The sequence below is a fragment of the Carassius auratus genome, chromosome 34 (genome assembly GCF_003368295.1).
Source record: "Carassius auratus strain Wakin chromosome 34, ASM336829v1, whole genome shotgun sequence".
NCBI classification, from domain to species: Eukaryota; Metazoa; Chordata; class Actinopteri; order Cypriniformes; family Cyprinidae; genus Carassius; species Carassius auratus.
In genome coordinates, this window is record NC_039276.1 from 11,486,395 (window position 1) to 11,508,538 (window position 22,144).

Below are 22,144 nucleotides of genomic sequence, written 5' to 3' on the forward strand. Positions count from 1 at the left end.
GCGTCACCTCCTTGTAATAATGGACATTTGTATGTATTATTATTTATTTATTTTTGTACATTATTTACTGTATTTAAAATGGTATCAGTTAAAGGGATAGTTCATCAACAGTAAAACTAATAGTCATCATTTGCTTGCATAATTACTGAAGAGAGTAAATGATTTGGCAGAATTGTCATATTTATGTGATTGATACCTTTGATATTTTGTGAGAATAAAATAAAACTTTCTTATCCTGGAGACTTTTATTTATACCTTTTTGAGTTTGTATTACATGTTTGCCGGTGTGTGTTTGCCTGCAGAGCGATACAATGTGCTTTGGGCTGATGGTCTTCTACATATCAGAGCTAATTTAGGAGAATAGAGAGCCCACTACAAATAGTCAAAGAAGAGATTACAGATGCTTACCTGCAGCCTGTACTGAAAGTGTGAGATATGACTGTGTTTTTCAGTTTATAGCATGAAAATGTAAATGGCTTTAATATGTTATACTACATAGCGAGATCCAAAAGTCTAAGACAGACTCAATATGTACAAAACTATGTCATGTGGGTTTGGAATGACATGAGATTAGTGATAGCTTCAGGTTTGGGTGTATAATTGACCATTAATTGATAAAGAAAAAAGATCTCTAGAGTCACATTCTTCATTTTGTTGAGAAATCATTATGAATCAACAAATCCATTATTTGTTTGCTAGTGTTTTAAGTAGAGAGCATGAGAAAAGACTATAATCAGAACCAGGCCTGATCCACAAAGAAAGGGTTGTTTTTCTCTTTACAATGTCAGTAGTGAAAGAACTGATGGTCCAATGATTTTGTCGACATTTGACAAAACACCTAATCCAATTGTATCGCTTCTCAACCGATTTGAATCGTCACATATTTGAATCGATTTCCATCTGCTTGTTACATCCCAAATCCAAAATTTAATGGACAACGATGGTACGTCAAAATAGTCATTTGATCTACAGCATCAGCTATTCGCTGTTAACGACGACGACCGAGGTCTTGTGGAATAGTAAAGTGTCTTTCTTCAGTGTGGAAGTAGTTCATTCAGGTAATGTTGCTTTCCATTCATACTGTTCATTTCTGACGTACAACTTCTTGTACAGTACAGTAGCAGGAGAAACAGGCATTGTATTGGCGTGGAACACCTGTTAATCATCTCTACACATTCCACATGTTTATTTTTGTTACACCGAAACATTATGCCATGGGGCTATATCTTATGGATTTGTTTAAAATAACAGCAACATAATCAGAACAAATGAAACCCATGACAGAATGTTAAAGTATTGCATGCTAGATCTGAGACTTGTTTTGCTTACTGTAAATTTGAGATAAGTGTTAGAGACAGACACAGAAAAAGATTGTTCCTGTTATTTGTGTGCATCTAGTGATGAATCTGAGAAATGTCCTGCTGCAGGGCACGCTTGTACAATATTTGTCAGAGTTACAGTCATAATGATTCTGTGTACTTCAACTATTATGGCAACGTTGATAATGAATCACCCTCCTGAGTAGAATTCATCAGTCCCCCCGCACACATATGCTGCCAACAGCTGCATTTAGTCACTTTTTCTTCCTCGGAAGAAACACAAACACATACAATTTCTCACAATATTTAACACCACTCATCGCTGATGCCAAGAGCCACCAATGACCAAATTTTATAGACAATTTTTGTAATATAAGTATCTGCCATATTTTTCAGCAAAGTAACAAGCTATTTGTGAATATGCGAGAATTAACTAGCCTAGATGCTTTGGGGAAAACAAGAATAAAGTGCAGTGCGTGGTAAAACTATTTGTGCAACAAGTGTGTTTATGATTATGATAATAATATATACTGGATACTTTTTCTCAAAGTAAAGCCACTGAGAGACTAAGACAATAAATCTATGCTTTTGTTATGTAAAAAATAAATATAGGTGAGGCAGAAAAGTACTTTTACTACTTTTACTGCACAGATAGATTTCATTGACATTTATATTTTAGTTTTGGTCAACAAAGAACACATCGTCCCTGCTCTCCCCCTCTCCCTAGCATCTGTCATTGAGCAACTGACTGATTTTCCCATTGCCACATAGTTTAATATGACCCTTTCATGTTAACTAATAAATATGGTACTGAATACCAGTTTGCAATGTCACATAGCCTAACTACACTTATACGGCTACAAAAACTGGAAGCAGCTGACACTGGAAGAGGACAGAAAAGCAAAAGTATATCATCAAAGAGAGAATACACTATAATTTGTAGTAATCTGAATGACAAACTAGGACTGGTTACAAAGACTGGTTTCAAAGTATTTCCAGGTTGGGAATCCCTAGCCAAATCTATATGTAATGTGGGAATGTAATACCTGACCTGCTGGAGCTCAGATTCTGGCAGTGCAGTTTGGCATGCACAGAGATCCAACCTTGGAATTTTATAGATGACTAATCTTAATCCATCCATTTGACACCTCTTGGCACATTGGCATTATCACTGTGCCCATGGAAAAACTGCCATCAGCACCATGATTTCATTAGCAGAGGGTTTTGTCCCGCTGCCAGGGAGCCCATGACAAGGATCCTTTGAGCCCAGAGCAGATGCAACTTCCTCTTGATTAGACTCTGAAAGATGCAGTGCTGTACATCTGCCTTAGACACTGGAACATCAAACAAACAACGACAGAGAGCAGATAGAAAACAGACAGAGAGTAAAGAGCGGTGATTCCAGTTTCCCTGACATCCAAAAACATGACTCTTATGTGTCTACTGCCGACAGCAGAATCACACCAGTCCTGAAAACAATGAGGAAAGATCCATTTATATCAGTCTTGCTGTCATACATATGATTTAGCAACTGAAAGGTCCCTGGCCCACTTTTACTGTATATTTACAGAGTAAAATTCATGAATATATCATTCATATTCATATGGTGCTCTGTTGCTGAAGGCTGGGGTTTTGTGTGTCTGTGCTTTATTTTCAAATATTTATCCCGAAACGCCTCCAAGAGTGAGGATTGCAAGTATGGGGTTTTCAATGGACAATTATTTAATTATTACATTTGATAAATTAATGACCTTGAATTTATACCCTGGTATCAACATCCTCAGCTTTTCCAAAGTGACTGCAAAGACCACCGTAGTTTTTAACAAACTGCGGCATTTCATAATCATTTGTTTGGTCACAATGATGTCATCAACACATGTACAGTATCTTTTTAAAGATGATTTGAAGTACATTTGACCCATAATTTATTATTACAGGGCTAATAGGGGACAGGAGAGTCATGAGACACAATGACATGTTCAAAAGGCCTTCTAGACAATTGAGTGCAAGTACAAACAAAAAAATTTTGGAAAATCAACTGGAAACAATCTTGCTTAGTAAGAAACCTGGAACACTGATATAGATGCTTAACATGCTTTGGTACATTTTGAACATGTTCATTTTATTAATGAATGGATTCCAATCGGTCCTCAAACACTTCTTCATGTTTTTCTCCTTTAGCTGTGGTTAAATAGACTAAGTCTGAGAAATGGGTAACATATGGTATTACATTATATTTTAAACAGCCACACTGTGGAATCGCTGGGAAAGAATCAAAGGATAAAAATAAATTAAAATCAAGAAAACGATGCATGAGTTTTCTCTCAACAACAATAAACTTCAATGACTAAACAGTACTTTGTTTAGCCATTCTTGTCAATTCAGCAAATTGATATTGCATTCTAAGGTTTCTTATTTCTAATATGAATTATACCGTGTTTTTATAAGTAATTAAATTTTTTTTGTATTTGTGACTATTGAGAAAATAGTCAAGTATATACCATCTGATACATCCATGCTGTTACAGGGAGCGTTATAGGAAGTATTTTTTCCCAACGGCAATTAGGTTGTATAATCAGTGTTATTTAAGATGACATACTTTTTAGGGTTTATGTTTTTGTATATAATTACAATGCTTTGCAACTTGATACTGGAGAACAAGTTGTTATGTTGTTTGTGAATGTTGTTTTAAAGTTGTTTTAATTTACTCATTGTATGGTTGTGCTGCTGTGACATCTAAATTTCCCTTTGGGGATTAATAAAGTTAAAGTCAAGTCGGTCAGTGTAATCCTGTATTGTTGTTCTGTACGTTTAGTATCTTGGTTGAATTCTTACATCCCGATTAATTTTATTAACAAAACCAGTACATTTTGTTATCCTAGGATTACATTCAAAGTGATCAAAATACAGTTTTATTTTTAAGAATCACATTTATTTCATGTTTTTATAGATTTCATATTTCAAGAATATACACTACACAGAAATATTTGTCCACAAATGTATAGAAATGGGAAATGTTTTAATGGTTATTCTGAAGTTGGAATATAATTCAATTATGTGTAATTGTAAGTGTTCTTAGTTTGTTTTTGTTTTGTTCATTTGTGATGAAACTGATTGTATTGCTGCCCATTTTGGCCGGGACACTGTGAAAGAGATTTTGAATCTTAGTGAGGCTATCCTTGTTAAATATTTACATTTACATTTATTAATTTAGCGACTTACAGTTGCTTATATATGTCAGAGGTCGCACACCTCTGGAGCAGGGATTCAGTGTCTTGCTCAGGGACACATTGGTGTCTCACAGTGGATTCGAACCCGAGTCTCTCACACCAAAGGCATGTGCCCTATCCACTGCGCCAACACCACCCCAAAATATGTTTTTCTTTTTTTCTAACAAGGGTCCTTCGTTAATGAGGGTACCCAAATCCTGCTTTGTGATATTATTACAGTGACTACTTAATGATTTTCATATAAAGTTGATCCCAAACACTGAATTGAGTCAAAGAAAAAGATTCAGCTAAGAAGAAAAAGTGTGCTGAAATGGTGTAGAGAGAAACAGAGAGATAAGCTAAAGGTTTAACAACTACACTCTGACATCATAGGGTCCCTCCCTCTTATTAATAATCCAGTATAGATGGTCATGCCATCACATACACCCATTTCCAAACACAAAACATACCACACAGTTTCTTTTACACAGAGTGTGCACTGGCACTTAATCTGAGGTCACTTCACAGGACAAGGACAAAAATAGAACAACGGTAGAAGTTTGGAGAGAAGCGGTTTGAGTGGACCGTATGAGCTCTGTTTTGTTTTCTAGGAGAAAGGGACAACATGCAAGCCTTCCTCCTCCTCTTCCTCAGTGAGATCTTGCTGCTGAAACTGACCTCTGCAACCACACTGAAAGGTACCAAAACAAAGCCATTCAACTTTAGATTCTAGTCAAATTCTAGGATCATACATATAATTTTTGCATTTTACAAGCAAATTTGCCTTTACGGTTTTAGTTTTAGTTTTTTTTAGTTTTTTTGGTTATAAGTTCTAAATCCATATGCATGCAACTTGTGAAATGAATTGCTTTCAGAAGGAAATCCTGTATGCAGTATGCATATTGTAATGCAATATTACTGAACTCATTAGTCTGGTATGCTGTGGATGCATGGTGCTGGTTAAAGGATGTTGTCAGTCTGTATATACAGATATACATAATATATCAGTTTCCTTTTTGGAGTTGGGATAGTGCAATGATTTTTCTGTTATTGTGAACATTTTGAAGAGTACCTTAAAATAATTAATTGATGTTTATTATTACACAGTAATTAATTTGTATTATATCAAAAATGCACATTTCTATTTGCGGGTCATTAGAATGGATTTTTATTGGATGTCAGTAATGGATTCTGTTTAAATTCATCAAATATTGTGTGTGTTGATGACTGTATTGGCAGCAAATAGAAGGTCACATCAGGAGGCAGCTCTGTTTGCGTGCATTTATTATCTGTTTCCTGTTAAAGTTTGAATCTGCGAAGTGAGATTGTTCAGTGCATGAAAGCTGAGTGCATGGTGTTGGTTGAATGTAGATTAATTTTGGTTATTTTAGTTTGCTTTGATGTGCAAAATCAAAAATTACTTCAAACGCAGAGTCTGTACTCAGTGTGCCTGTGCCTGGACTCTCCTTGTCCTTTGTCATGTGTAAGGTGCATGTAAGAGCAGACCCTTGACTTCTGCAAATTGTGCAAACTGATGAAGCATACTGAAAGATCATCAGCTCTGCTGCTACTAAAGCACTGACCTCTACATCCTATGATGGTGTCTTACTGTAACACACCTCAGCCTTAAATAATTTACCACAGGCCACCCATCTGTTAGGTCAGTGAAGTTCTCTAAATCCCTAGTTGCCATGGAAACCCTTGTTTACCGATTCCTCATCATCATGCGTTGCACACACTTTCCCAGATTTTTTTTTTTTTTTTGCTCTGTCATTGCTCAGAAGACTTAACGCACTTCTCATATACATTTTAATGAATTAAATTCAAGTTTAATACACATTCCTGATCTCATAATGTATGATTAATCAGTGCATGTTTCGTTAAAGGAAAATTTGTTTCTCTTTTCAAATTTTTAACAAAATATATAAAAATTTGCCACCTTGGAAATGATTCGGCTGACTACAAGAAAGCCATTTAATTTGGCATTGTTTTGGGATATTATTGCCTTTCTCAAACTAACTTGAAACTGAACATGGGCTTGAACTTTGTCCTCCTCTGAGCTCAAACAGAAACCAGCTCTGATGTAATAAATGGGCTGTTTGTGTGATCTGGAACTCTGTGCTCAATGTCAGGGGTTTCCTTTCTAAGTGTTAATAACTTTCTCTGGCATAGGACATGCACGGTTTCATCATTTATTCTTCAGAAACGGCAAACACGCGCATTTATGAGAAACAAACCACAGGGGTCTTGTACTGGGGTTCTTTTACGTGTTTGTGTTTTGTTGTCATAGTTCACAAAACTGAGTAATTATAACAGCAGCACGTGATGTTTGTGAGGGAATCATCGTTGCTGGCAAGTCCATGACCAAAACACTTTCGTTTAGACCGTACATGTGTAGCTTTCAGAAAGGAAAAAATTGACACTGGACTGATTGTTATTCCAAATTTCTTGGCAAGAACATTGTAGATACAGTCACATGACTTCTGATATACCTAGCTGAAATCATAATGTAAATTTAAGGGATTTTAGTGAATCTTATGAGATGATTTTTCCTGTGTATTTGAATCCCAGTGCAGAGACAAAACATGAGGGTGCGTATCAGCGCTGTTGGAGACACCATTGTTTTCAAGTTCATCCGGCCCCATGTGGACACCAGACTGGAGGGATACATCCTGGGGTATGGCAGAAGCATGTTCTCCAAACAATTCATCCAGCTACCTGAAGATGGACAACCCTATGAAACTGAGATAGGTACTGTATTTCTCTTAAGACTTCTTTTATTGAATTGGTTGTTTCTTTAACAGTATCTTCTCTATGTTCTAGTTGCTGAGCCCAAATATCTTATTGCGTTACAGTCAAAGAATCTAGAGGAACCTAAGAAAATATGTGCAGGTAAGCAACACAGTGTCACAAATTAAATCGGAGAACAAGAAACAAACACCTTCTGTACATACAGGGGACCCCACACTTACAATAAATGACAAAAATTGTTGATTGGAATTTATCCTGAAGATTATGTACTATTGCAAGTCCTTCTACCTCAAAATTTCACATTCAGTTAAATGTGTTACTTGCCATTTCTTTGTAATTTGTGAAATTTACTAGCAATGTCGGAGTGAAAATTGTGTAATGAATCTTAGCTGATTAGTGACATGTGACCTCCAGGGAAAGTGGATCTAGAGAAACCATTGAACATTGTGATCAGCTCAGTAACACAGTCGTCAGTGTTGCTGTCCTGGGGGACACTAATGACCAGCCCCTTCATGGATACCATTCTGGATGACTGTTTTGATGAAGGGTATGTGTCCTTGAGCTTGTATGAGTGCATATATCTGTACCATATGGGTGTTATGGATGTGATCAGTTTGTTTTTGACCTTGTCTCAAGATGTGCAATTATTACACTGACAGAAGACACAGAGCAGGTACAGGATTGTGTGCAGATGCCCATGTGTTCCAGAAACAACCAGACACTCTGATCACACACACACACGAGTGGGAAAAACAACATACTTTTATAAACTAAACAGTGTCAGAAAAAAAAGAAAAGAAAAGTGAAACATTAAACCAGTAATACAATTAACAGATGTTTGGATGGGGGGGAAAATCACAGACAAATTACACACTTATTTTTCTATCATTGTTTTTCTTTTTTACTGCCCATGTCCCCACAATGTAGACACAATATGACCCATACACATGGTCCTTGGACAAGTTAGTGAAAAGCTTGACCTCAGCCCTCAACAAAATGACTAATTTGATCCCTCTGACCCATAAAAACCTTACAAATGCCAGAAAGAGAGAGAGATCTTGAAAAAAAAGGGTAAGCATAGGGCATCTATAAACCTACACAATTTCTGAGTTTAGCCCATTATTGCCAAATCCTACTGAGATAATACTGTCTGAGTAAATTATTTAAATCATTTAACATCTAGTTATAGAGTCATGTTTACTGTTGTGTCGTCTCTCAGACAGTTCACAGTCCGCTACAGAGAGAAGGAGCTTAGCAACACCTGGAACTACCAGACCTGTCCATCCACCAGCACAGTCATTGACAACCTCAAACCAGATGCTCTGTATGAGTTTGCGGTCCGTGCAGACACCGTCACAAACTGTGGAGTGTGGAGTCCAGCCGTCATCCATAACACAGCTGGTGTGTCCCACTACACATCATCCATTTTCCAATGAGTCATAGATTAACATGAAGTCTTCAGACTATAGTTATGGACTTTTATTGTGTAAACAATTGTCTTGTGTTTTTTTTTTCTCCAGTGGATGTTCAGGATGAATATCTGACACAAAAATGACAAAATGACTAAGAACTAAGGAACTTAACTAAGAAACTTTATAAATTTCCCCCTCAGATCAAATAATAGAGCCATTCAAGGAACTGAACCAGGCAAAGTCTAAGGTAACTACAAAACTAAGCTTTAAGGATAATACTTTTGTTCTCTCGCTTTATCTCTCTTTTTTTCATTGGATATTTCTCTCTAAACAGAAGCCTATTTTAGCAAGGCAGCGATCATTCTTGCCTCCAGTGCCAGGTAAAAGACATATTTTTTCTTCCTTTACACAGACAGTGATAGTAGTAATGAATATGAAATATGTAATGACTTTTCCTGCCATGTTCTAGTCTTAAACAACATTAACCAGACCAGAGCAGCCCCTCTTCTCATACACACTAGACTTCCAAAACCAAGGAAAACTTCAGGTAAATGACCTTTTTTCCACCTTTGAAGTCAAGCAAAATATTACATTAGCAGAATGGAATCCAAGCATAATGCACATTGCATACTGAAAAGTATTTAGTGCATACTGTTTTTATTTATGTGAAACAATGCAACATTTGAAAAAGTTGTATGCTGCCTTGTTGCCGTATTAGTGACATACAACCCTTAATATACGCTGACCTTCAGTCATCACCTCAAAGAAATGTGATTATTTTGCACTCTCACTAAAATTGGCAAATGAAGATACCCACCATATAAATATGCTATATGATGTGTTAGGTGCTCTATACAAAAATAGTATGACTTTATGACCACACACCTGGTTTTCTTCGTAAAACGGAGAGCCTGAATCAACATTACAATTAAAATGACAAAAATTTTTTTTGCTAAGATTCCAGCTTTAAATGTTTAGACATCTATAAACATGAACCAAATCAAGCACACCTGCTTTTACTCATATTAATTATACTTCCATGTAAAACAGACTAAACATTTAATTTGGGTTTTAAATTGAACCGCACATACTACACATGTAGTGGTCCCGTCACAGTATAGTTTCAATATAAATTCCAAATAAATGTCTTTCATGTGTATCGTAATTCCACGTGTCCAATGTGAATTTTCTGAAAGATGCACAAGCTGGAGGAAACATGAATTTATGAAATATTTGAAATTCATCTGATGATTTTAACCACTTTTCTTTACAAATTAATTACTGCTAAATTATTTTATTAAAACCTAAAAAATGTCCCATTATCCTCTGGAAAAAGAATATCTACATATCTCATTATCAACCATTTGAAATCAATGGCTTTTTATTTATGTTATTGTCCTGTGTGTGCCATTTCCTTTGAATGTCTGTCATACAAATTGGTTTTCTACAATTTCATCAACAGGGGCGGAAAATTCCACAATGGTTCCTAACCATCTACGTGCCTCAACCAAGGCCCTTCCATCCTCTCACACATCTATCATTCTGCCCATGCCAAAGACCACAAGCACAGTTCGACCTCGAAACCTCATCAGTCATACCAGTACAACCCAAACAGATCTGATCACAGAGCAACATACTAGCATTACCCCAAAACAACCTACAACATCTCAGCCACAACCTTCCAGAACCCAACAAAAATCCAGCACAACCCTACCACCACCCACTACAATCCAACAATATACCATCAAAACGCAGATCTCAGTCAAAGCTCTACCATATACAGCCAAACAGCTACTGAATACAGCCCAACACCACTTTAGTGAAACATCTTCCCATAATCCACCTACAACCAAACCACTAATTCCCCAAACTCTACAACTCTCCAAAAGCACTATCAAGGAACATCCCCATCCATCTAAGAAACAAGACACCATAACTCAGGGCAGTCTCCATACAAGAAAAATTCAGCCCAGTACCAAGCTGCATCGATTGAGCACAACCCAGCGTTCACGAGGCATGTCCAAACACCAAAGCACTCACACTTACTTTCCAAAAACCACTTCTCACTACCAGTCCAGCACAATTGCACATTCTGAACAACCAAACACCAAACCACCACCACCAACACAGAACTGGTCCACAAACAGCCATTCTCTTACAAACACAGCATTGACTTCACCCACTACTTTAGCAAATATTGTCTTAGTAACAGACAAACATACAGATGTCTTAGTATCAAAGCTGAAAACCAAGGTTAGCAAACATCCAGTATTTAGCACTAATCCATCCATCTCCAAAGAATACTCTACATCCCATATTCCCACAACTGAATATCCACCTCTTACTGAAAACATACAGGAACTGACTCCACATCCTTTATATCTACCCATAACCTTTTGGTACCAGTCTAGACCCAGCACCGCAACAAAACATTCCAGCACCATTAAACAGCAAGCTAGCACTGCTAAATACAACCTAAAAATGGATTCCCAGGTTGAAAATCGACAACCTACTCCTGAAGAATCATTGCCAGTTACCCCCAAAAACCTATCAAAACTCACACCTCAAACAGCTTTCACCAAATCTGATGCAGTTAAAAACTCACCCGTGGCTGAGAAGGTAACAGTGGGGACAAGTCATCCAAATCGACCAGCGGGTAACTTCTCCAGACATATGATGTAGAAACAAGCTAGTTTTAGTAATTTGAAGCAATCCGGCAATTGTAAAATGTATCACTTAAGACAGGAGTGTCAAGTCCTATTCCTGGAGAGCCACTGTCCTTCAGAGTCTAGCTCCAATCCTAATTGAGCACACCTGAATCATCTAATCAGGACTGGTAGAAATTTCCATTCAGGTGTGTGGAGACAGGTTGGAGTAATTTTTGCAAGACATTGGCCTTCTAGAAGCAGGATTGGACAACCCTGTTTTAAGAAGTTCTTTGATGTTTTTCATTAAATATTAAATAACTGGTGGCAGATATTCCTTTAACAGTCATGGATAATCTAGATAGGCTAAACGCTATTGGGCTTAGATTTTCTGAATATATTATCATTATTATATATTCTACTTTGTATAAGACTTATGTAAGTCTGCCTCTGTATGTCAGCTAGTCCCCAACCAAAGGATGAACAGTTACTGTCACAGCCAACACTTACAAATGAGGTGGCCAATAGGAATGAGGGTAATGATATCTGCTCCAGTTTTTTTTTCCTCCTAATTGTGCTGTTTGTCACCTGTCCATATTAACCGCATAAATCTTCATTGTACACAGTAGCATTGTGATTGTCACCACCAAACATCACCACCACTTCCAAATGTCATCCTGCTGGGCATTGCCATTACCACCTGACTAGCACTGAAATAGTCCCACCACTGCCCCTAAATCACCTTCAAACCATCACCAGCAGCACTGGCTCTCACATTACTATGCCATTCCTTCACCTCAAGTGTCTGACTACTTCATTCACTCTTAATGTCCAACACTTACACTGTCATAATGCTACGCATACCTTTTCCACCATCTTCTCTTCTAGAACTGTTGGCTTCTGTTTCTGGATAGCTGGTGCTCATTTCTGAGCTTCCCAGACTCACTCAGTCAGTCAACAGATCTGTTGCCATAATTTTTAATCATTGTCTCCTTCCCATTGCTGATTGTGTTTGTGTTTATCTAGGGAGAGGTATCTTCCCCAACCCTTCTTCTGTGTTCCACCCCTTGGCACGAAATGCTACAAGTAGACTGAGGCCTCATGGTCGTGTCCCTCCAGTCCCCCCTAAAAGGTTTTTCAGGCCACCCTATGGGTATCGTAACTCAACTGTCAACAAGAAAAGGGGTATAATATCTTTGAGATTTTGCACCGACACGAACATTTTTTTTATTTTAAGTAGGACCTTTAACTGTTCAGCTTTCCTTTTGTGCTTGTAATAATGCATTCAGCCATCTTTACTTTCATTTTGCAGATTCATAAATCTGTAGCACTAGGGCTGTTACACACCACATCCACATGCAGAAGGGATGTTAAGTGGAGCTGTAACATTTCTAAAGAGAAAAGATGAAACAGATTTTTAGGTTATAGCACTGTAATTAAGCTATATTTATTTTATATCCATTTAAATCTATTAATTATTTTATTATTTTTGCTTCATAAATCAATATATTGCAAACAAATACTATATGCACTGTGTGAATTCTGTAGCCATTAAATATGGCCAACAATATATATGGATAGATATATATGGACAAGCCTTATTCTCATTTTTAATTGGGGTCCAATATAATTCTTTGACGAGAAAAAGTAAATAAAACATTTACACATTAACTTTTTTTGAGGAATCGGATATAATCAGTCTGAGTGAATCAAAATGATCATGTTTTCTATAGATTCTATATAGTCTATTCTTTCATTGTTTTATTTAACATTCTCAGTTCACCTGGCATTGTTAGACATGGCAAAAAGATAGGGGCCTATGTATTTACTGTATATGGACATTCTTCTTTGCACATGATTTCTCTGTTGGGTTTTAAATGTATTTTAATAATGTCTCAGAAGATTTTAGCATGGAGATTGAAATGACAGTTTTAATGTATTTGGTCTTGGTGTATCAGATCTGATATGCTACTGCTGCTGAAATTGCTGCTGCTGTTGGTTATTGCTGTAGTTGTAGATTATTGGTGCTGCTGCATGCAAGTACAAGAACTTGCTACTGCCAATACATATGGTGATATGGTGCCTGCTGCACAAATAGTATATAAAATAACCCATAGCAGATCTATACAGGTGGAGCTGGGGAAGGTGGAGGATTTCAGAGAAACACTGAAAGCACACTGCAGGAATCTCAAGTGGAGCATGTGCCATCAAGAGTTTTATGACTGAACTCTCTCTCTCTCTCTCTCTCTCTCTCTCTCTCTCTCTCTCTCTCTCTCTCTCTCTCTCTATATATATATATATATATATATATATATATATATATATATATATATATATATATATATATATATATAAGGGATTCTTAGCACCTGTTGACAAGATCCATGTGTTATCTGCAATGAAAAGGCACACACACATTCTCTCTTTCTGCCAAAAATCTGTCTCCAATCCTATCCTCTTCACACTGTCATTTAATTAAACAGCCGATTACTCCTGTGACACCTGACACTTTTCTATTTATGTCATGTCCCTTTAATTTTTCAATTTAATTATGTGGCTTGGATTCCTTTTTGATTTCTAAGCGCCTTTGATTAAAACAGTTATTTTCTTCTTTTTCATGACAGAGCACCATCAAGGACTTTGGGGGGATTTTGAATGCATATTTTTAGAGGTTGTCTTAGTTTTATCTCATAAGGGGGTTGCAATATCATATTTCCATTACAATCCATGTGATGTTACTGTAGTTGCAAAGCCTGGTGTTGTGTTCTTTAGTTTATTGAGTAATTTTGTAGTCCCTGTCCCAGAAAATTAGTTAGTTTGGATATAGTTTTAACATGATGTCGGAGATACATGTCCCTGTTTATGAAAACATCTCCTGTCTAAAGAACCATTCCCTTGCAGCTGGATTTCATGACCACTTGGTCCAAAGAAAATATGAATGTGCTGTTCATGTCATGATCAGAGCTTATGTTTCTATGGAAAAGCATGACAGATCAGCCATTGGTAAACTTAGCCAGCCACTGATGAGAACCCAAGACCCTCTCTCACTTTCTCCATCACCCTCTCCCAACCAAAGACAACATTGACACTGAATAATAGAGAATCAAATCACTGTCCTTACCCAGTTACCATCCAATCCAACCCATATCAGAGAGTCCACTTAATAACATTTGGCTGGTGTATGATTACTTGAGAAAAATGTGAAACTGTTCTTCATCCAACTTTTCTTAAAACCCTCTATTCATACTAAATTAGATTCCTGAAAATGATCTGGAGTGTTTTGGGAGTCACATATTGGAATAATAGACCATCAGAGAAATGTCTGTTGGAAATAATTACGTTTTGAAATTGATTCATTGACAGGCTTTGGTCAGTATTATCCTGCACTTCTATTCTGAGTGAATATCCAGCATTATAGCCTTGTGTGTCTGCACTCAATCAAAGCACTGGTCCCTCAGAGCTGTTCTTGGAGAAGCCGCAGTCCTGAGAATCTGGACAGCATTAAAAGATCCCTTTTGGCTCACTCAGTACTCTGACTGTGCGGACATTAGCTTGATGTCATGCATTATTTTAATTTTTTTTATTCCAACCATGTGAATGTTATGCATTACACACTTTACCTTCACTTCTGAATGATAGCTAGTGTGCAGTTTTTTGGACTTGGAGATTTATAATAATGTGAAATAGCTGTTTCTTTATGCTGATGTGATTATTTTTTTTTTTTTAAGTGAAAACAAAATTAAAATGACCGACACAAATGCCATAGTATCTCAAGCTGTCTTTTTTTCCAGATTAATCTCAGCTACAGCATAATTTTGTTTGGGTTTAAATGCTTTTGTTGTTGTTGTTGTGGTCAGACTTTTCACTGACTCAAACTATCACCCTGTAGCTCTTACTAATATGCCGCCTTCTTCTAAAGTGAAGACAGAACTGAACCAGGTCTCAAAGACTAAAGAAAAGGGTGAGGACACTAATAGATAAAGATATCAAAATCAATATGGCAACTGTCTTGCTGGACTTAATGCAGATGTATTTCACTCTTTAACTTTTAGAGAAGGTTACTGATCTGAAGCAGGTGGACCCAGTACCAGACATGAAACCTCTAGCTCCGCCCACTGCTGAAAGACCAGCCAAACAACAGCCTTCATTGACAACAACACCACGATCTGTTTTTGAGGGTATGCTGCTCTAATGCGAATTGTCATTTGTTTGATTCTTTAATAGAAGACTATGGTGAAGAGAAAACATTGGATGCTGAAATTAGATTAGTTTCTGTGCCAGTTTCTACTAAAGTACTGGAAACATGCAAGATAGTCTATTGATAATGAGAGAATTAGTGTATCTAATGGAGTTGGAGTCATGAGCTTGTGGTGTTTCATATATGCCTTCGAATCATAGGGAGTCGTTTTGATACCGGGGACAACTCCTCTGTGTTCAGTTCTCATCCTCTATCTGAGGTGGATGCCACAGGGAAGAAACGTTTCATAGGTAAGAATATGGGCCTGGACCTACAGCACTGTCACAAAGAATTGTGTCTGATTTATGATTCACAGTCTTTTACATGAGTGTCGGACCTCTGATTTGCTGTCCCATATTTGCAGCACCTCACGTGATCTATAAAACCGACAAACGTCCAGAGGAGCCCTGCTCTGTCACTCAGTCTCTCAGCTTCTTTCCTGATGAGGAGGTGGGATCCTTGAATGTCACTGGCCCACCCAAGACCCCTCCATCCAACCTTACTGTGGTCGCAGTGGAAGGATGCCCCTCCTTCATCATCCTTGACTGGGACAAAACAGACAATGAGACCACAGGTAGACAGAAGATTTGATTACTGTCTTTACTGGATTAAACCAGAGGCATTATTGAACGAGGTGATAAATAGCTTGAGAAATGAATGGGAAAAGTAACAATGCCCAGTACGGAAAGTGTTGGAATATAAAAGTTAAAAGAGCCAGCTCTTTTTGATGGATGCAAAGTCAGTGTTTTTTTTTTTTTTTTTTTTTTTTTACCTCTGGTATGTGCATTAGCTGGGCAAGCCTGAAAAATACTGGTTTTTAGAATTGGTTTGAGTTTAGGAAGCTAAATTTATGATACCATTGTTGTCAGACTTTATTGAAATATGGCTTTGAAAAGTTCTTTTTGAAAAAGCTTTGAAGATTTTTAGTCTTTCTCCATTCCAGCAAAGAGAAATAATACTTTATGCCCATTACCTGCATAGAAAATAGATGCCAAGATGATCACCAAGCGAACTGACTTGCCTTGATGGGACTTTGGTTAAACTTACTGTAGTTGGAATTAACAAGATATATGGGATACAAAAATAAAATTCTGTCATTATTTCCTCATTCTAAAATTGTCATTCCAAACCTATTTTACTTCATTCCATGTTTTAATGTTTTTAGAAGAATCTTATTCTCACTAAGGCTACATAAATAAATTATAACTATTAAAATTGTGAAATTATTGTGAAATTTGTGAAAATTGAAACTCTTTTCACAATTGGATATTCTTTGATAATAAATAAAAAATAAAATAAAAACTTTGAACACTAATGTAGTCCACTTAATAGAATAAAGCAGCTCAAAGATTATAGGAAACATCTCCTTTATTGTTCGGTTTAAAAATGTAAAACAACAAATTATGTTTCTGTTGTATCAAAAGAATATGAGGTCATTTCCTCCACCAAGGGTCCGCACGGAGAGAAGGTGTCCATCCAGACAACAAATCAAACACATGCAGTTGTGGAAAACATGCCACCAGGCGAAAGGTATGAAGACACACACACAAAGACGTCAAGTTCTGTGTCATGGACTTCACTAGTTCTTAAATTAAGCTTAGTGTAATTGCTGCACACTAACCCATAGTCCTACCCTTACAGACACCTTTAAACTTATTTAAAATAATATATCATTTAGTCCTGTTATGAAGCTGTTCTTGCACTGAATGTTTGTTACAATAAAATACACCTGCTTAGTAATGTTCGGTTGTCTGATCAACATAATATTGGTTCAGTTAATTGTTCAGTTTCTCTTATACAGTAGTTATGAATTCAGAGTTACACCCAAAAATGAGCTGGGTTCAGGCCCAGCCAGTGCACCGGTCACCTTCAGTACTGAGTCAGGTCAGTGGAGAAGAATGTTAAATTACTTTGTGTGTTCAGAATATGTGTAAGAGTCTCAACTAAAAGCTCCAGAGCTGAAACCACAATCTGGTCTGAGGTCACTGTGAAATCATTTGGCTCATCCGGTGAATCTGAGCTCTGTGTGTTGCAGAAGTGACACTGGGCCAATTGTATCAACAAGAGAAGCTTCAATGGTTCTTACCTGTAGAGTTATGGGTTTTTTTTTGCACTACATTTAAAGTAATCTCAAGCCAAACAAGAGCCTTGTGTGGAAAAACCAACCTAATTATAAATCATTATTCACTTTAATCTCAGTCACGCTTCAAAACATTCAAAAGGTTTGCAATCAGTCACGTGTTGTGTGAAAACTGAAGACTGAACAATTTAGAGAAACTGGCACTTATATGATAATAGAGTCATGCTGGCCAAGGTAACTTGAATGAGACATCAGGCTTACAGGTGTGTGTAATTGGCAATGAACTTTTACTTTGTTTTAATGTACAGTATTGTTCAAAATAATAGCAGTACAATGTGACTAACCAGAATAATCAAGGTTTTTAGTATATTTTTTATTGCTACGTGGCAAACAAGTTACCAGTAGGTTCAGTAGATTGTCAGAAAACAAACAAGACCCAGCATTCATGATATGCACGCTCTTAAGGCTGTGCAATTGGGCAATTAGTTGAAAGGGGTGTGTTCAAAAAAATAGCAGTGTCTACCTTTGACTGTACAAACTCAAAACTATTTTGTACAAACATTTTTTTTTTTTCTGGGATTTAGCAATCCTGTGAATCACTAAACTAATATTTAGTTGTATGACCACAGTTTTTTAAAACTGCTTGACATCTGTGTGGCATGGAGTCAACCAACTTGTGGCACCTCTCAGCTGTTATTCCACTCCATGATTCTTTAACAACATTCCACAATTCATTCACATTTCTTGGTTTTGCTTCAGAAACAGCATTTTTGATATCACCCCACAAGTTCTCAATTGGATTAAGGTCTGGAGATTGGGCTGGCCACTCCATAACATTAATTTTGTTGGTTTGGAACCAAGACTTTGCCCGTTTACTAGTGTGTTTTGGGTCATTGTCTTGTTGAAACAACCATTTCAAGGGCATGTCCTTTTCAGCATAGGGCAACATGACCTCTTCAAGTATTTTAACATATGCAAACTGATCCATGATCCCTGGTATGCGATAAATAGGCCCAACACCATAGTAGGAGAAACATGCCCATATCATGATGCTTGCACCTCCATGCTTCACTGTCTTCACTGTGTACTGTGGCTTGAATTCAGAGTTTGGGGGTCGTCTCACAAACTGCCTGTGGCCCTTGGACCCAAAAAGAACAATTTTACTCTCATCAGTCCACAAAATGTTCCTCCATTTCTCTTTAGGCCAGTTGATGTGTTCTTTGGCAAATTGTAACCTCTTCTGCACATGCCTTTTTTTTAACAGAGGGACTTTGCGGGGGATTCTTGAAAATAGATTAGCTTCACACAGACGTCTTCTAACTGTCACAGTACTTACAGGTAACTCCAGACTGTCTTTGATCATCCTGGAGGTGATCATTGGCTGAGCCTTTGCCATTCTGGTTATTCTTCTATCCATTTTGATGGTTGTCTACCGTTTTCTTCCACGTCTCTCTGGTTTTGCTCTCCATTTTAAGGCACTGGAGATCATTTTAGCTGAACAGCCTATCATTTTTTGCACCTCTTTATAGGTTTTCCCCTCTCTAATCAACTTTTTAATCAAAGTACGCTGTTCTTCTGAACAATGTCTTGAACGACCCATTTTCCTCAGCTTTCAAATGCATGTTCAACAAGTGTTGGCTTCATCCTTAAATAGGGGCCACCTGATTCATACCTGTTTCTTCACAAAATTGATGACCTCAGTGACTGAATGCCACACTGCTATTTTTTTGAACACATCCCTTTCAACTAATTCAACTAATTGCCCAATTGCACAGCCTTAAGAGCGTGCATATCATGAATGCTGGGTCTCATTTGTTTTCTGAGAATCTACTGAACCTACTGGTAACTTGTTTGCCACGTAGCAATAAAAAAATATACGAAAAACCTTGATTATTCTGGTTAGTCACATTGTACTGCTATTATTTTGAACAATACTGTATATGTAGAATTAGCATAAGCATTACCGTCAGCTGTGAGAGTAATGTGCCTTATGTTTAACTAATAGTTCCAACGTGTTCACTCTTCTGGGTCCATTGCACTTCTTTAATGTAGGTAAAGGGGCCCTTAGAGACTGCCAGAAAATAATAATAAGCATGAGGATATCTGACACAAGCTCTGGAAAATTGCAATTCATGATGAGCACACTGAGGACAGCTCAGTGGAATTTCTGGGGCTTTGGATTGTTAGAAACTTAAAGTCCATAACATGCCGTTTCATTATTTTCAGGCATTGAGTGTAGTAACAGTTACCTGAATGGCATATTGTCTGGCTTATATTTATGGAAAGGATTCTGACCTTTCACAGTTATGTAACGTTTAGTTTAGTAACTTTTAGATGAACATTTGCATATTCACTGTTCAAATGTTTTCAGTAAGATTGTTATACTTTTATTCATCAAGGATGCATTAAATTGTTCAAATTTAATCTTTTCTTTGTTTTTCAAAGAAACCAGAAAAATATAAAGTATATCACAGTTTCTATCAACTATTTTCAACATTGATACTAATAAGAAATGCTTCTTGAGCACTTCAAAATGATTCTCTGAAGTGTCACTGAAGACTGGCTGCTTAAAGGTTTTGCCATCACAGGAATAAATAGCATTTTACAATATATTAAAATAGTTATTTTCAATTATATTTCACAATGTTGCTGTTTTTGCTGCAGCCTTGATGAACCTTCTTTCAAAAACAGTAACAAAATCTTGCTGACCCCAAAATGTCACATCAACAGTGCATTAAGTTGCAATGACATCATCATGTTTCTTCTGTACTGCAGCTGATCCTCGTGTGAGTCAGATCCAAACTGGTAAGAGCTCCAGTCACCTCAAACTCATGATATTAAAAACAGAAAGACAAAATATACAAACTCTTGATTTGTGTCTAATTTATTTTGTCTCTCATAGGTAAAAATGCCATCTGGTCATCATTTCCATTCAAGGCTGACTCGTACTCAGAGTGCAATGGGCAGCAGTTCATAAAGCGGACCTGGTACCGCAAGTTTGTGGGTATCCAGTTGTGTAACTCTCTTAGATACAAGATCTACCTGAGCGACTCTCTTAAAGGTCCGTATCAACCAATTACAGACTCACCAGCAATTTCTGCTATTTAGCATTTTTAAGTCACTTGGTTACTTTTCAATTCTTTCTTTCTCCAGGGAAGTTCTACAGCATCGGAGACCAAGCAGGGTATGGGGAGGATCATTGCCAGTTTGTTGACTCGTTTTTGGACGGACGAACTGGTGGTCCTCTTTCACCAGATCAGTTACCACCCAGAAAAGGTTTCTAATAAATAAAAAACAAAACACGGTAATCTAACACTAGTGCATGAGATATGATGATCTCTCCTGTCTTATCAAGGGTTTTACCGGGCCATGCGCCAGGAGCCTGTCAGGTTTGGGGAGATCGGAGGTAATTCCATGATCAACTACGTGGCCTGGTACGAGTGTGGGATACCCATTCCTGGGAAGTGGTAGGACCCTGAGGAGCAGATGGAAGACGTGGCAGATAAGAAACAGCTGTTGCCAAGGGAGAACAGCCTTTTTACGGCACGTCTGTGTACAGAAAATGATTTCATAGGAGTATGTATCTGTATTTTCAGGTATCAGTCACATACAGAATTATTTATAAGCTGAATATAGAAAATTATATTTAGAAATAGAATTATATATATATATATATATTAATGTTTTATATATATATATATATATATATATATATATATATATATATATATATATAGCTTTAAGATTGTCATCCATTCAGTTTGGGATGATGAACATATTATACATTGCCAACGTAATTTATAAAGGTGGATTTTTGTCAACAGTCCTTTTTTGGACCTTGCAAGTATTGTGCAAAAATTACCAGGTTTACTGGTTTTATATGGACATGGCAGTTGAAAATTTTAATGTACAGTACCTCTGTCCAGTTATTACACGAGTCTCATTTGAATGTCCTAATTAAATATTGACTTCATGAAATACTGTGTATTTTAATGTGTATCCAGGTGCAATGCTTTGCCACATAGACTTTCATTGTAAGGGCTTTGTTTTGACACTTTTTCACAAAGCAGACTTTTCTGTTATCGTCAGTATGTCACAGGTGCTGATAACAACGCAAGTCAACTAAACCTGAAACGGCTCAATCACTGTTAAACAAGGAATTTAAACACTAGTTCATACAAACAATGGTTCAAGACATGCAGCTTTTCAAGTAATTGTAGTAATTATACTATGAATGTCAGAAATGCAGCAACTCTTTAACAAGGAAGTCAATTGTTTTTACATAAGTTTAGTGACTCATGATTTCCAGAGAAAGCTTTTAAATGACAGAATTTATGTAACATGTTTTTACATTGAAACTTTGATATATTTTATAAGGTTTACAGTGAATCTGCTTTACCAAGTAAAAATATTGTTTTCAGGTTATTTTTTATGCAATCTTCTCTCAGAAATACAGAAACATCAGTTAAAGACAGGCTGAAATTAAGGATA

General features: G+C 37.0%; 1 protein-coding gene across 1 annotated transcript; it reads left to right on the top strand.

Annotated features, from left to right (window-relative positions):
• Window positions 1–4,986: 4,986 nt before the first annotated feature.
• Window positions 4,987–21,276, top strand: LOC113053187 (target of Nesh-SH3). Its single transcript, XM_026218011.1, has 21 exons — window positions 4,987–5,226; window positions 7,100–7,279; window positions 7,352–7,420; window positions 7,694–7,826; window positions 8,499–8,680; window positions 8,892–8,938; window positions 9,026–9,071; window positions 9,161–9,238; window positions 10,154–11,347; window positions 11,798–11,872; window positions 12,363–12,521; window positions 15,226–15,297; window positions 15,389–15,514; window positions 15,735–15,824; window positions 15,938–16,147; window positions 16,998–17,103; window positions 17,375–17,457; window positions 20,429–20,458; window positions 20,556–20,714; window positions 20,807–20,929; window positions 21,009–21,276. Exons 1-21 carry the CDS (start codon window positions 5,154–5,156, stop codon window positions 21,122–21,124), a joined length of 3,351 nt encoding a protein of 1,116 aa, XP_026073796.1. The 5' UTR covers window positions 4,987–5,153; the 3' UTR covers window positions 21,125–21,276.
• The last annotated feature ends 868 nt before the right edge of the window (window positions 21,277–22,144 follow it).

Excerpts from the sequence above, each read along its gene's own strand:
- LOC113053187 (XM_026218011.1), top strand. The coding sequence starts at position 5,154 with ATGCAAGCCTTCCTCCTCCTCTTCCTCAGTGAGATCTTGCTGCTGAAA. Across the intron at positions 9,072-9,160 it reads ATTCTTGCCTCCAGTGCCAG|TCTTAAACAACATTAACCAG; the intron begins GTAAAAGACATA and ends GCCATGTTCTAG. Across the intron at positions 11,348-11,797 it reads TCATCCAAATCGACCAGCGG|CTAGTCCCCAACCAAAGGAT; the intron begins GTAACTTCTCCA and ends TCTGTATGTCAG.